Genomic DNA, 17,027 nt, shown 5'->3' with positions numbered 1-17,027 from the left:
TGTACTACACCCATCCCAATACAGACATCCCATCTACTCTACTGAGCACAGCACAGCACAGCACAGTACATACATCCAGGACAACAAAGCACCACCTAACTAACCTGCCAGTTCCAGCCACCCCTACCTACCTATACCGTCACCTCCAGTCCAGTCCACAGGCAGAGCAGCTGACTACAAGAAGACAGATCCACACCTCACCTCACCTCGCTCCCCCCTGGACATGAAACCTCTGGCCCTCTCTTGCCTGTTGTGTTTAGGTGAGTTACTTACTCCTGCTTAATGTTTGAGCTAATTCATGTGAATGGGAATTAACCCTTTGAGGAGTACTATCACAAATATGTGATTAGAATTTTGCCAAAATTTTGAGTTCTCATTGTGATGTCATAAGGACTTTGCGGGGGTTTTAACACAGACTTCTATGGGAGCCGTAGAGTTCAAGTGAAATTCTAGAAGAACTGGGAAAAAATCTTCACTCCTCAAAGGGTTTTTAATGTTACGAATGTGAATGAATGTCTGCATATGTGTAAGTGGTACAACACAACAACTTGAAAGAATGATTATCTATGTGTCTGTGCGTAATTTTTTGTGTGTAAGTGGTATCCCTCTGAGGTGTATTCTGTGCTGTTGTGTGTATTGTGTGTCAAGATTCTCAGACGACATATGTGTGTGTGTATGTGTGTGTCCATGTGCGTGTGTGTGTTTGCATGTGTGTGTGTTTGTGTGTGTCTGTGTTTATGTGTGTTTGAGTGTATACTGAGTGTATACCGTATGTGTACAGACGGGTCATGTATGTTTTATGTTTTGTATGGTATTTTACCTTTAATGCTCAAATGGACTGGCTGTGCACAACACTGTACACACTGTAGGCCTACATCGCTCCCCACAGCCCTGTTAGGTCAGGCGTGCATTTCAACATCATTCATGTGGTCACAGGTTGCAGAGATGGTATGCGTGTGTAGGTGCGTACGGCCCAGGTCACTGTTAGGTTACTGTTCCTGTACATAATATTAAAGGTGCCTTTTAGCACCCTTTTTTGAAATAATAAAGAACCATTTAAGGTTCTTTTAATCGAACCCTCTGAAATGGTTCTATATAGACCCCTTAAAGGGTGACATATACGTACCAAGCTATAGAACCCAAAAAGGTTCTATTTGGAACCTTTTGTTTTAAGAGTGTACTGTACTGTAGGTGTGAGCCAACACTGGGTCACATGAGTAAACCAAAACAAAAAACCTTAAAGGATAACTTCTGCCAATTTCGACATGCAATTGTAATGCTCACAGTCATTTTTTAATTTTTCTTCAGCCTTTTCTGGTCATTGTAATGGGGGAAGAGTTTGTTTACATTTCAAAAAACATCTTGATTTATTCCCTATAACTTCCAAAAGGTTATACAACATCAGCAGACCCCTAACAAACAGTGATACCTTTTGGGATGATATTTGGAGTAGGCCTATGTTAAGAAGGTTTTTAATGTAAACAAAGTCTGCCCCCATTAGAATAGCTCAGATCTCAGAAAGGGCTGAGCCGAAAAACGTAGCATCACCGGGTACTGACAAGTCAAGGGTAGCATGAGCAATACAACAGCATATTGAAATTGGCAGAAGTGCTCCTCTACGGGATTGACTTACACAGCCCTTACCAAACATCCTCCTTGTCCAGTAGTAGGCTAAAAATAAATGCCACATCCCAAACAATATACAGGTATTATCTTTAGCCTTTTGAAGAGTGACGTTAGGCAAGATTAGGGTGAGATTAAGACAGCGGATGGTGGCTGGCTGAGCTGCTGACCGTGTGTGTGTGTGTGTGTGTGTGTGTGTGTGTGCGTGGTGTGTGTGTATGTGTGTGTGTGTGTGTGTGTGTGTGTGTGATTGAGTGTGTGTGTGTGTGTGTGTGTGTGTGTGTGTGTCAGTGTGTGTGTGCGTGTGTGTGCGTGTGTACATGCGTGTGTGTGCGTGCGTGTGTGTGTGTGTGAGTGTGAGAGTGTGTGTGTGCGTGCATGCGTGCGTACATGCGTGTGTGTGTGTGTGTGTGTGTGTGTGTGTGTGTGTGTGTGTGTTTGTCTGTGTGTCAGCTGCTTGTTAGCTTGTTAGGGCGCGGCTGTCTGGGTGTCTAGGAGCGTGTGTGTGCGTGTGAGAGTGTGTGTGTGTTTTTGGAGAAGAGCACTGCGTGGGAGTATTGTGAAAACTTTGTTTTTGTGTGCAGGGAAGTTGGCAGGGGGGGAGGGACAAAGGGGTCTGTTGTCCCATACCCAGGGAGAAGGGGGCCCCAGAATTGGGTCCTCATTACATTGTATGTAGGTTATTGGGTGAGGGGGCCCTCTCAGATGACTTTGTCCCAGACCCAACCAAAGTGGTCAGTGGCCTTGTTTGTGTGTATACGTGTGTGGTATGGCTACATGTGTCTTTAAGATGGAGGTGGAGTGACCTATTTTTGTGACTGTTTTCATTTGAACGGTGACCACAGGTGTTTGGAGTTGAGCTGTCACTCATATTTACTTCACTAAGGTGATGCCATGTTGCGTGTCAGCATAGCACTGCAATGTTTATGTCCATGTGTGATGTCTGTAGAGATTAATGTCTGATGCTCACGCGATGTCAGTTGTTCCAAAACCTTTTGAGCGTGGCCCCACTTTTGGACTTCAAAATATTTTGGTGTGAATACAACTTTCATAACAACACTTTAGGTGACAAATGAGAGATAAACTCAATGTGATGATGCTACTCGGGCTATTAGTGCTGACACTACTACTACTACTACTACTACTACTACTACTACTACTACTACTACTACTACTACTACTACTACTACTACTACTACAGCAACACAACAACAACAACTAGGCCTACTACTACACTATAACTACTACTACTACTACTACTCCTACTACTACTCTACTGCTACTACAACCCTACAACTACAACTACACAACTACTATTACTACTACTAGTACTACAACTTCTTCAACAACAACTATTACTAATAGTAATTATAAACAATAATCATACAATAGTCATTATAATTCATGTGATGTTTACACTACACTTTGATGATACACCTTTAATTACTGCATCTCTGAAGGGACAGGAGACAAGCCCTAGCAACCAACAAACTCCAAGTTCAGCTCACCACCCATCAATTGTTATGTTTTCTGTGTTTTTTATGTAAGTGGGGAAAATGTGCTGCTAACCTGCACTACAATTCACAGGCCTCTTCTATTTTTCTGCTCTCTATCTACTTGTATACTGCTGTACTCTGGACTGACCCCTCACTCTGTACTTGCTTGAATGTCCTCCTTGTAGGTCGCTTTGGTCAATAGCGTCTGCTAAATGTAATGTTGTATTATATTATTGTATCTCATCCTGTGTTATTTGTGTTATTTGCTCCTGTGTAGCACTGTGTAGTGTGCTGGGTTCAGCCAGCTACAGCACCCATGACTCTCTGCTGGGCGCCTCCGGTGACCTTCAAATATCCAGTGAATATGACGACCTTGAGAAGGAGAGGATGGAGGACATGGACATGACCTTGCCAAAAGGTAGAGTTCATAGACAGCTTGACTCACTGACTTTATTTTCAGCTTTCATGTGATTTTGATAGTTAGGAATGGTGAGGTGGTGTCCGCGCTAATGTCTTTTTCTGAACGTTTCCCTCGGTGCATAATTCCAAGAACAGTACGGCGAAACGGAAGAAAGGAAACATTTGTCCCTTGTCTGTCGGTTTTTATACTTTAAAGGGACACTGTGCAGGAAATGGTCAAAAAAGGTACTGCAACTATGCTGCTCATTGAAACTGGGCTGGCTATCGCCAAATTTGTTATTTACATGAAAGTTTACAAAGTAATAAACAAATATTTTCTAGTATGGTCCAAGTAGAGTCATTTTTGCAGCTAAAAATGGCTATTTTTGGAAATTCAAAATGGCGGACCATGGAGAAGATCCCCCTTTTCATGAATACTTAGAATTTGATGGTGGTGGTAAGTATTCATGAAAAAGGTAACATTAGTGAATGGGCAGCATGAATTCTGGAAATAAACAACTAAAAATCTTACACAGTGTCCCTTTAATTCAGTCTTTGATTTTGCATTCAGCTCTTGTGTGCGACTCATGTCTTCCTTTCTACTAGTCAGGACCCACATTGTTTTGAGACGGATGTGTGTGTTTTTTCTTTGTTAAGCTTTCACATGTTACTACATGTTCCTGACCAAAGTGTTTTCATGAACACACTTCATTGACACACTGGAAATGTTGACATGCTAAATAGATCACATTATTGGCCAGTTTCAAATAAAGCATCTTGCTGATTTGGGCTTGTGTTTGCACTTGGTGTATGAAAATAGATAAATTGATGAATGTTTCCCATATTTGTGTGTCATTTGTTTGTTTCGGACATTTTACCCATACCATGAGTATAACTTTGCCTTTCTAATATACTATGTCTCATCAATTTCATTGTTCAAATGTGTTGTTGAAGGTAGACGGTATGTCGTCCGCGCCTCTGAAGCCAATTGGAGCCAATTTGGATTGGAGCCAATTTTGGTCCCCTAGGGGAAATTCTTTCTCTGCATTTATCCCATTTGGACAAGTGAATCACATTGAAGAACACACACTAGTCCGTAGCAGTGGGCTGCCTGCTGAGCGGCGCCCGGGGAGCAGTGTGGGGGTTAGGTGCCTTGCTCAAGGGCACTTCAGCCGTGGTTCGGTCGGGCACTGAACCGGGAACCCTTGGGTTGTCAGCCCAGTGCTCTAACCACTGAGCCACGACTGCCCACCTGAGCCACGACTGCCCACTGCTCTGTCTTTCTTGGAGAGTTTCGCTCGGTGGGTTATTCCAAACGAGTGATTCAGGAAGGGGAAGGAGGGAGTTACATACAGGCTCTGAATGTAATTCAGAGAAACTGTATTAGAAAGCAGAATATAAACAAAAGCCAAAGACGAAAAGGGTTACAAATGTTTTGGTGGTTAGAGTACAAATGTTTCGCAGGTTATAAAAACACATCATCTGGCTTCCCAATTTGAAGTCAAAGTTCCCCCTTCAAATTGGTAACACTTTATGATGGGCAAGACTTCCGAAACGTTTCTAACCCAGTTTTTATTGTTGGCTTTTTAATTCATTCTAATAATAATTTATCTGAATTGATCCCGAGTGTGACCTCCTTTCCTTTCTCAAATGTATTGTTTAAATTGCCTATGTGCATAGTTGCAGAGGCATGTGTGTGTGTACAGTATGTGCCAACTCCCGCATTAGTCTAATGCGGGAGTTGGCACATACTGTACACACACACATGCCTCTGCAACTATGCACATAGGCAATTTAAACAATATATAATTTAGATGATGTGTTTGCTTCACCTAATCAGCAGAGATGGACAAAACGTATTCATTATTTACCATCTAGGGCCACATATTCCAAATGACCTGTCCCATTCAACCAGGCGATCAGTCAACCAGCCAATCTCACCTGGCTAAATTGGACATGTAAAATGAAGTCATTTGGAATAAGTGGCACTGGATTGTAACTAATGAATACATTTTGCCCATCACTGCTCATCAACACACACCTGATGCATGTGTGATGGTTCAGTTCATCTAGGGTTAAAGGAGATGCAAGGGAAAGAAAAAGAAAGAAAACTCACTAGCCACTTCGGCCCATTAGTGAGTGTGTGTGTTGGCTAATAAGATTAACATCTACTAGCCATTTTTGCCTGGTGATGAAAACATGTTCATGTAGAGCAGTGTTTCCCTGCCTGGGGTACGTGTACCACCAGGGGTACGCTAGCACACTGCAGGGGGTACTTGGAATTTGTTAATTTTGACAAATACATGGAGCATAGTCACACTGGAATAGAAAAGGCGATGTAAAACATGAGTTAGGGGGTACTCATGGCACAACGAAAAGGCTTAGGGGGTACATGAGACAAAAAAGGTTGGGAAGCACAGGTTTAGAGCCCTGTGTGTGGTGATGTGTTCAGTTCATCTAGGGTTAGAGGACATGGGAGGGAAAGAAAAAGAAAGAAAACTCACTAGCCACTTTGACCCATTAGTGAGTGTGTGTGTTGGCTAGTAAGACTAACATCGTGATGTGTTCAGTTCATCTAGGGTTAGAGGACATGGGAGAGTCCGGCCTGGGAAGTGGACGAGGGCGCAACAGGAGGAAAGGCAAGGACAGAAAGAAGAACAAGAAAGCCTTCACGCCCAGCCAGAGGCACCACAGTACGCACACGCACACCAGCTCCGGCTCCAGCTCCAGCTCCTACACCACCGTGGAGGACCTGTGCTTCACCACACACAGAGACTTCTGCGTCCACGGCCAGTGCAAGTTCATGGAGGACCTCAGGGAGCCTTTGTGCATGTGAGTGTGCATCAGCATTTTTGCTATTTGAAAAGTGAATCAGTGAGTCAATGCTTGAGTGGGTGAGTGCGTGTGCACTTCATTGATTGATTGAGTGAGTGAGTGAGTGAGTAAGTGGATGAGTATGTGTGCATTCTGTGATGACGTGTTGGGTGTTTCACTATAAAACTCACTGCTAAGTTGCACACATCAGAGGTTGATTTTGTAATGTAGTTTTGGTTGGCCTTGATATATAATAATCAATATATCATCTTTAGAGAGCAATATAGGCTCAATGGATCTCTGCAAATGACACACACTAAGCAAGCATTATAGTTAAGGGACATCTGTGGCCTTGTGGTTAAGGAGATGGGCTTTAGATCAGAGGGTTGCAGGTTCGAATCTCCACTCCTCCTGACCTTACTCCATGGCTGAGGTGCCCTTGAGCAAGGTAACCAACCCCATATTGCTCCAGGGACTGTAATCAATACCCTGTAACTATACCTGAAAGTTATAGTGCCATCACTTTCCCCAGGGGGACTACTGTACTCGAGTGCAGTGGTTCCCAACCTTTTTCTTCAGGGACCCATGGTTTTACCATTGTAAGCTTTGGTGACTCAACCCTGCTAGCGTCTGCATGAGAGGGAGTCACATGATAGGCCTACCCTATATTTCTTGTGAAAACTCATTTTAGTTATTTTATTTCTTTATTCGATTTTGGGCAAATATTGAATAGCTGTTTACATTTACACTTTTTTGATTCTATGCATTATTATGGAAATAAATGATTTGTCATTTATTCAACATCGGCTCTTTAAGGTATTTAAAATGAAACCCCTAAAAATCAAAAAGGCTTCCTGACCCTCTGTGGATCTTTGGCGACCCATAGGTTGGGTCCCGACCCGTAGGTTGGGAACCACTGCTCTAGTGGACAAGGTACCTTGTGTTTTCTTTAAGCATCTCATAGTTTATACACTGTAAAACATTGCAGTCAGTTAAACATAAAGAAAATAAGTTGCCCTGCTGCTTTAAGTTTGTAAATTAACTCAGCTTGAGAAAGCATCGAGTTGAGTTTAGTCTCGAGTTGAGTTAACTTACAAACTTAAGGCAGCAGGGCAACTTAGGTTTTTACATTTAACTGGCTTGCAATGTTTTACAGTGTAGGAGAGCTGTTGAGTAAGGAGTTTGGGTGTGGGTGTGTATGTGTGTAGTGTACACTAACAATAGAGTATGATCCAAATTTAGGCCATTCATTAATCACTGGCATTCATTATCAATAGGCTGACAAGTACAATAGTGCCACGTGGATTTTTTTTTTTTTTGCACACCTCACCTGTGACCTGGCAGGTGCATATAGGGATAATCCATCAGGTAACCAATCAGAAAAAAACTACACAACTCCCACACACTGACCATTTCGCAGTCTGGTCAGAGTACAGATTGTTAGATTTTTTTTGAAGTACTACATAGGTTTCCTGTTTACAAATATTCCTGTCTGGGCGCACAGCTGAGGATCCCTTTGCAACCTCTGATTGTTTGGGAACTGCGGTCACTCAAAAAATGTGCTGACTTGATTGGCTGCTTAGCATCTTGCCCCTCCTCACAGCACAAATGTGTTAAACCCATTTTAGCCTGATGACTCATATATGTTGTTTGACCTTTGGTGCCTGGAGACACATATACGCTGCATTCAGGCTCTTGAGATTTTAGCTTTTTAATAAAAATGTGGGAATGTTACAGCTGAATGAACACATTCTAATGCAAGATGGGGTTCTTAGGGGTTTAAATGCAACTTATGTCATGTTTCTATGTGCATCAGAGGCTGAGATATTTAGGTTTGTATTGGCTTAGGGCGACATTCTCAACAAGGGCTTAGGCATTCAGCAAGCATTTTTTGCAGTTGCTTTAGGCATCCATTGGTTAAACGGGGAACCTATCTATAGTGCTGACAATTGTGTTTGGTGGTGGTGTGGCGACTCACGCTTTGATGGCCTCTCTTGGGGCTCCACTGTGCAGCCAGCTGTCAGGTGGACTTCTGAATCCAGGTGTTGCCATCACTAAATTGAAATATTAGGTCATTCATTTTCAGAGGCTGCTAACAGTACGTCAGTGTGCAGTGCTGTTGATATGTCTGGTTTAGGTTTGGTAGGATCCCCTCAAAGAGACTATTAAAGGGACACTGTGTGAGATTTTTAGTTGTTTATTTCCAGAATTCTTGCTGCCCATTCACTAATGTTACCTTTTTCATGAATACTTACCACCAGCATCAAATTCTAAGTATTCATTTTGACTGGAAAAATTGCACTTTTCATACATGAAAAGGGGGATCTTCTCCATGGTCCGCCATTTTTAGCTGCAAAAATTACTTCACTTGGACTGTACTAGAAAATATTTGTTTATTACTTAGTAAACTTTCATGTAAAGATTAAATTTGGCAATAGGCAGCCCAGTTTCAATGAGCAGCATAGTTGCAGTACCTTTTTTGACCATTTCCTGCACAGTGTCCTTTTAAACCAGGGGTGGGGGAACCTATCTCTTGAGAGCCGTATGGCACCTGAAGCCGTCTCACCCCCCCCCCCATATAATTTTAATGCAATGGAGATTCACATGAAATATGACATGTTTTGTAAAGAAATTTCATTTGCAATACAATTAAGTTATATTTTCAGGGGACCTAGTGAAGGCGGGGACTATTGTAAAGGTGTCCACTTTCAAAACCCTGGTTCATAGTATGGCCCTTGGAGGACTTACTACAATTTGAAGTGGCAGCTTGAATGAAACTGGTTCCTCACCCCTGTTGTAAACAAATAAATACAAAATTAAAAAAAAAGAAAACAAAAAAAATGACTCACATACTCTGCTATCCACTGTCTGCCAGCTGTCAGGTGGGCTTCGAGGGGAAGCGCTGTGCCGTGCAGCTGATGAAGACGGGGCACAGGGAGGAAGAGGAGGAGGAGGATGATGAGACCCACGCACACACCGCACTCCTGGTCATCGCAGTCATGCTCTCCATCATTAGCTGCTCCGCACTGCTGCTCACCATCTGCGTACAGTACGTTAACACATACATGACATGACATGACAGTTACGTAGTATTATACAACAGTAGGCCATTTCTGTTTGCTTGGTAGAAAAGACCAACTTACTAGCCACTTTGACCCAGTAGTGAGTATGTGTTTGACTAGTAAGAAGACCAACCTACTAGCCACTTCTTTGACCCATTAGTGACTGTGTGTTTGGCTTGTAAGATTACCTACTATCTACTAGCCATTGGGGCTAGTGATGAAAAAAGTTGGAGTCCTGAGTTATATAGTATTATACCACAGTAGGCCTATAACTGTTACCACAAGGTGCCCGCTCCGCACTGCTCCTCACCATCTACGTACAATACGTTAACACATACTACATTACACACATATAAACATTTGGGCTGGGAGGACTCGATTAAATTTTTTAATCGCATTAATCTATAGGCTTTGAAATTAATTAATCGAATTAATCACATTTAAATATCTGACTTGAGATTTTGAATAATTACAATAAATAAGCGTAATCTAAAAACATTATTCATTTTTAAAAGAAGAGAGAACTCTTCTCAATTTCAGCAGGCTGTTCACCATCAGGCGTAATACTGCCCTCCACTGGTCTAATCCAGAACTATGTAGCTATATTATACTGCGATTAATTTTTTTAATCGCATTAATTCATTTATCGAAGCGCGTAAATGTATTAATCGAAATTAATGCAATAATGCCCAGCCCTAAAAAACATATACTGTACATATACACAACAAATACACACAGTGCGTAAACACATACATTATAGTTAGGGCTCTAAATTAACACCAGCCAAACCGGCCAAATGCTGGTGAATTTTCAGTTTGACTGGTACGGAAGACCAATTTACAAGCCAATTTGGCCCATTTATGAGTGTGTGTTTGGCTAGTAAGATGACCATCTACTAGTCATTTGGGCTGGTGATGAAAAAAGTGAATTTAGAGTCCTGTAGTTTTATACCACAGTAGGCCTATATGGTACCACATGGTGGCTGCTCTGGCTCTGCACTGCATTAGTTACACCAGTGTTTCTCAACCTTTTTTTAAGCGAGACACCCTTTCAATAACTGGAAATTTTCAAGGCACCCCAATGCAGTAAGCTGTAACATGGCATTGCATCGGATACCACAAAAGCTTAGAAAAGTAACACATTTGGAGGCGTCACACAACCAACGTTCGAAGTTGTAGCTTACTGGGGCGACCTAACTTTACTTTATTGTGCATAAATGACAGATGAATGACTCAATTGGTTGAGAAACACTGAGTTACACAGCATCATCTCACAGTAGGCCTATACTGAATGTTACCACAGGGTACACACGGCAAGAATTTCTAATATATTGTTGTTTTACTTTACCAGCTATAAGACTCAGCGCCGATTTCAAGCTGCTTTCTTCAACACCGATGAAAAGGAGACCCCCCTGAAAAACAATATGGTGAGAATACACACACACACACACACACACACACACACACACACACACACACACACACACACACACACACACACACACACACACACACACACACACACACACACACACACACACACACACACACACACACACACACATTTATATGTATGGGGCAATCCCAATGTACTAAGACAAAATCCCTGACCTTCGCCTGTCAGCAGTAACACCATGGTTTAGTCATTATCGTGCATCGCTTGGAACCATCCTGTAAAATAAGATCAATAGAACACCTTCCAATATCCTATCCTAAGCCTTCCAATGTCCTATCCCAGTGGTTCTCAAACTTTTTGTGTGAAGTACAACCCGAGAAATGATTGAGCTCTCCGAGTACCACCTTGACAACAATTATTAGAATATCGCAGCAAAGGCCTTCCATATTCACTTTTGCCAGTCAATACAGGAGAGGTTCATTATGGCATCAACAGCTAAGGTCACATTCAGTGCAAGTTTGTTTTTAAATGTCTTGCTTGCCTAGCATTATTCTGCATTATGTTTTCAGATTCATACAGTTCAATATTACAAAATGTGAGACCAAAGAGACATTTCTGACTGCAACAACTTGATCAGCCTTCAAATCAATGCACAAAAAATGATTTCTTCCAAGTACCACCAGAGATGTCTCAAGTACCACCAGTGGTACACGTACCACAGTTTGAGCACCACTCTCCTATCCTACCATATGAATTGACAAATCTCTCTTCATCTGTTTTGCTGTTTGTGTAGATATAGGACCGGTGCAGGCCCAAGGAGTGACTCCTTCTATGGAGCCCAGCAGACATACCCCACCACTTTATTCACCGACCATCCACCGTCAAGACCTGCCTTGTCCCCATTGGTGCACAACTGAATGTTATTATTATCATCATTATTATTATTTTTGTACTGCTTCACTTTGTTTCAATCCTTTAAAAAAAAGTTCATATTCTCTTTAAATGTGCTGTACACTACGGGCTAGAGGTAAACTCAGATGGGATATCACAGTATGTGCTCCATAGTGACATTATAGATCGATATTCATAATACACCAAAGAAAGAAGTGTCCATGAACTGCATGCATATAGTGACTATTGAGATATGAGCCATATTGTGTATTAAAATCTGTTTGTATTGTTATTATATTTCTCTAGGTAAAAAGCACCTCTTCTCCAAATTGTATTTTATTTTTGAAATTGAAATTCCATTTACACCTGGCAGTATTATGTGTCTTTAGTGTATCTGAATGTTGTCACATCGCTTTCCATTGTTGTTGGTTCATTTGGTCATGGGTGTGTTAAGTGTAATTTTCACGTTTTCTAATGTTTAATGCATATTTAATTGGATTTAAATCGTTTCCAAAGTCAGGGTTATCACACTGTGTAAATGCTAATCTACAGTGTGGCTGTGCTTATATAAACCCTCTGAAGTGTTAAAAACAACTCTGTATGTGGATACATGGCAATTGTACTCGTGCTTCTGCATAACGTGATCATGGATGTCAAGTCTTAGTATGCGATGTATTAGCCTGATTATCATCGACTTTCATAACTTTCGAGACTTGGTCTAACTAAGAGCATAACAATGAACATTTCCCAAACGGCATGGTTGACCCGCCTCCCTTGGTTTGCTACTGGTTGTTTGCTTCCTGACAAAGTGGGAGGAGTTCCTGATTTTTTGTGAGCTCAGAAACGATATTTGTATTGCTCTTGGCCTGACTAGAAGCAACGCTGAAGGTGTTGTGTGACTAGGAGGGCACGGCCTGGCTAGCAATGTGTATATGCCCTTGCCTATTATACACATACATGCATACCTAGGTCTGGCCACAGTCAAGTAGACTGGAGTACGATGTAATGCCAGGTGTAAATCTAGAGTTTGTGAGTGAGTTCCAATATGCAACCTTGCGTCCTCCACTTGTGCTTGTGGCCTCTACCAGGAAGTAATGTCATGATGACATCACTGACAACAGCATTATATTTCAATATCTTGCAAGAGCTTTATTGTAAAGTAATTTTCTCATTTGCAAACTGGATTGTGAATGTAGAATAGTCCCCCCAAAAATGTTTTGGCTAGGCTGACGGTGGGGAAACTTTATTGCTTTCTTTACGGAGGAGGGGCCAGGAGGCGGGGCGAGGTCACAAGCACAAGTGGAGGACGCAAGGTCGCATATTGGAATGCACCCTATGTGTTTACTTATTTATTGACCTTGGCACTTCAGTATAGTTGACCTAATAATGCCTTATTTATTACAATATTTCATGTCTAAAGTTAATGTCATCATTTAAGACCTTTAAAAGTTTAACAGTGAAAGAATAAAAGACTTGTCATGCTTATCACAATTGTCATCAATTAATCTACAGTTGATTCAATTAATGGCCGAATTTCTGCACATAATAAAAACACAGGTTGCATTTTTTTTAATGTTAAGAGGACACTTTCAAGTATTTGGAGAGAGTAAATAATTTTAACGTAGTGAAGAACATGAAAACCTTGACTAACAATACTTGCTCCCTTAATTTACCTGGCGCAGCCATGGCTCAATGGTTAGAGTGCTGGCCTTTAGATCAGATCAAATCTCACCCTTAGCAGCACCCTCCATACTGTACGTGGCTAAAGTGCCTTTGACCAAGGCACCTAAGGTAGCCCCCACATTGCTCCAGGGTCTGTAGCCAATACCCTGTACCTAAATAACTGTCACTTTGGATAGAAAAGCTAAGTGTAATGTAATGAATATGTCAGAATAGGAAGAAGACCATAGGCAGATAGTAGTGGTATTCTTGTCATTTTTATTTCCCATTATTTAATTAATTCCAATGCAGAACAATTCTCACTAAGGTTTTTTTTTGTAAAGAAATAAACCAGTAAAAGTACAGTACATTATTATACGCAGATGAAGGAGTTTGGTTGGTTCACCAGACACAGCGCAGCAGGCAGCAGTTGCCCTTTGCAGCGGGCATTAAAACATTCCAAACAGGTGCAGCAGAATGCAGAATAGAATGATGCCCATAGAATGGAGAGAGAGAGAGATGTCGTTTGCTAAATCCTCATTGGCTGAAGAGAAGACTTGACATGACAATACCTTTTATGGGCCCCAGAGGTCACTGTTGAGGCCCATGGATAATATTGCTACTTTTTTTACATTACAAAGTCTCCACAGACATAATACAACCAATGGCATTACAAATATACAACATGACTCAACAGGCTGTTTTCTCTCCTTTTTTTGTATGCGTTAGGATTGGGTTATCCTATTGGTTAGTCAAAGAATTACATTAGCCTTGAAAAGGGTTGCAGTTAGCTTAAAAGTCAGGGTGTGTGTGGGTTGCTTTTTTTCCCCCAACGGAGAACCCACTGCGGTCAGAAATTTATTTTAGTTAGAGCTGGTTGAGAATAGTGAGTGTAGATATGGTCACTTTTTTGGCCTGTACACCAAGAGACCCCCAAAACACCAACCCTGTTTTGTTGATATTCTTGATTACAACAATAGATATTCTTTTGATCACATCAAAAAAGAAACTAAGCCAAACCGCAAAAAAAAAAATCACCACACTTCAACAGCAAGAGTTAATTGTGCAGTAACAGCACCATAACAAAAGCATTATTACAATGATAAAAACCACAGAACCCCAAATATCTAAGCTGACTGCTGAACCCATTTTCTCTCAGCGACGATATGCTAACCAGGATATTTACACGCAACTGTTTGACACAGCTACAACACCATCCGCTTGGGCTCCAGCCACCACAAAATAACTGTTGGTTATGCCCAGATATGTTTTCTACAATAAAGTATTTCCGGACTAACACACAAACTGCTTTATACGAATGGAAAATATGGCACCTTACTGTATTATGCTCGACCATGGAGGGAGACTGTGACCTGATGGCCCTGCCGCTCGGCCTCCAGTTTTATTTTTGTTTGTTTGTTTGTAATTCATGCCAAACATGGCCACCAATATATGCCATTAACCAAACGGCAATCTGGTGGGAAACTTAAGAAAAAAAAAAAAACACAACCAAACAATTGGAGGCAGCGTCAACATCTGCGGAAACCAACCACACAGTCCCTCCACTGCTCAGGAGACACCCCTGTGCAACAACAAAAATAAAGAAAACAAAAAAATAAACAAAAAAATAAATCGGCACCCATTTTGGGCACAACATTAGTGTATGAAACCACTCCATTGACATGTGACAGCAGTGATCACATGATGTACGTATCCTCCAGGCCTACATGCAGCCCAGATAATCATCATCATCATCATCATCATCCTCGCAATCTCTCGCGCTCGCTTGCTCTCTCTCTCTCGCTCTCTCAGGTAAAACTCAGATATGTAGAAAAATATAGTTTAATGAATTTATTTTTATATGTAATGTCTTAATTATTTAAATCACACTCACAATGCATTTTTTTGTTGTGTGCAATAGTGTAAAGATACACAAAGATCATACTTCACACTATCGCCTACTAAAACTCCAGATAAAATTAAAAACTCATCTCGCTATCTGTGACAGATGACTTATATGGAGATTAGTCTTTTTCATTGGCTTCATTAGGCAACTGGATGAGATACTTTTTTTGTTTGTTTTTTTCTTCTTAGATATGATTACAATGTAAACACCACAGTACTGATGAGTTACTGTATGGAACAAACAGTAAAGCACAACATTACAAGGCAAATGGCCATTTAAGCATAGATTTCTTTTTTTTTGTTCATGACAGATAAAAATAATACACCACAAATAAACAGCAACACTTTTTTTGCGCCGATTCTGAAGAAAAGCCACACGTTATTATTTTGTACAGTTTCTGAATTTAGGTGTCTGTTCAGAAGAAGCGGGAGGACAAACCCAGCCAGCCCCTTATCTCTAATCTGATTGGACCAAAGGGCAGAACTGATCAGCCCTCTTATTGGACCTAGAACCGACGACAGACCCAGACGCCTTCTTCTTCCCCCTTTGCTGTCGTGGTAACCTGTGGTGGTGTGGTCTCTCAGTGGCACACACACGGTCACGCATTTGACCTCATCATCACTGCAGGCCAAAAAGATGACACATTTCTGTCATCATGACTGTGTTTGTGTCACCCACCGGTCAGTAATCATGGTCCTACAGTCAAATAAAACAAGCTTCCTTCGTGTATTGTATTCAAATGTCTTTGCCCACACAGCACAGCAGGGGGAAGAGAAGCCTGTAGGAGTCACTAAGAAGCCGAGGGGGAGATCAGGCGGCTCAGAGCTACTGGTTAAGAGATGGTAACAATTGTTCTCACTTTTACACTGTACATTGTGTGTGTGTGTGTGTGTCTGTGTGTGTGTCTGTGTGTGTGTCTGTGTGTGTCTGTGTGTGTCTGTGTGTGTCTGTGTGTGTGTCTGTGTGTGTGTCTGTGTGTGTGTCTGTGTGTGTCTGTGTGTGTGCGTGTGTGTGCGTGTGTGTCTGTGTGTGTGCGTGTGTGTGCGTGTCTGTGTGCGTGTGTGGTGTGTTTTTGCATGTATGGGTGCGTTTGTGTTTGTAGGCGCGCGTGCGCGCGTGGTTTCACTCCTGAACTGGGCGCAGTATGCAAATGATTTGGCCGAGTTTGCACATTGAAGGACTGAAGCCTCCTCAGAGAGGGAGGCGCAGGGATACGTAGAGTAGCGGCGTGGCATTCAGCGCAGGGGTGGATTTCTCGAAACCAAAGTTGCTTACTACATTAGCTACGTTGTTGTTTTCAATGCATTTTCCATTGGCAACTACCGAAGTTGCTAACAGGCTAACAACTTCTCTTTTGAGAAACTCACCCCAGGTTTCTGACGGCCCATGCTACTACTGCATGGCATAGCTAGGACCTGAGGCCTGTACTGCTAAGAAGCTGGTTCAGGAGTAAACCAGGTTAAGGGGTAAATCATCTAGTAGAAGAGCCTAGAGCCCTATGAGGACTCCAGGCTCTTCTATTAGATGAGTTACCCCTTAACTTAACCTGCTTTACTCCTGAACCAGCTTCTTAGCATAGGCCCCTGAACATGAAGTAAAGCAGGTATTAGAGTTGTAAATAAAGTAGAATTAGAAGTAATCCAACAGATGCAATTAATACAACACCACTGGTATGATATTACATGGTTTCAACTTTGTAGTATCATACTACAAGTCATCAATTAATTACATCTGCTAGATCAGTGGTTCTCAACTGCAACAGTCTTGGGACCCACCATTTTC

The 17,027-nt window shown here is 41.7% G+C and overlaps 1 protein-coding gene across 1 annotated transcript; it reads left to right on the top strand.

The window, feature by feature from the left end:
• Positions 1-13,147, top strand: areg (amphiregulin). The gene is made up of 6 exons (XM_063194336.1): positions 1-260; positions 3,397-3,537; positions 6,089-6,350; positions 9,208-9,381; positions 10,745-10,820; positions 11,583-13,147. The coding sequence occupies exons 1-6, from the start codon at positions 224-226 to the stop codon at positions 11,586-11,588; spliced, it is 696 nt and encodes a 231-aa protein (XP_063050406.1). The 5' UTR covers positions 1-223; the 3' UTR covers positions 11,589-13,147.
• The last annotated feature ends 3,880 nt before the right edge of the window (positions 13,148-17,027 follow it).

Source organism: Engraulis encrasicolus, chromosome 3 (genome assembly GCF_034702125.1).
Source record: "Engraulis encrasicolus isolate BLACKSEA-1 chromosome 3, IST_EnEncr_1.0, whole genome shotgun sequence".
Classification (NCBI taxonomy): Eukaryota; Metazoa; Chordata; class Actinopteri; order Clupeiformes; family Engraulidae; genus Engraulis; species Engraulis encrasicolus.
The sequence above is the reverse complement of the archived record's forward strand: the minus strand, read 5'-3'. Positions and strand labels throughout refer to the sequence as shown.

Coding starts and splice junctions, on each gene's coding strand:
- areg (XM_063194336.1), top strand. CDS start 224: ATGAAACCTCTGGCCCTCTCTTGCCTGTTGTGTTTAG. Junction 261..3,396: donor CTCTTGCCTGTTGTGTTTAG/GTGAGTTACTTA, acceptor GCTCCTGTGTAG/CACTGTGTAGTGTGCTGGGT. Junction 9,382..10,744: donor CTGCTCACCATCTGCGTACA/GTACGTTAACAC, acceptor TTACTTTACCAG/CTATAAGACTCAGCGCCGAT.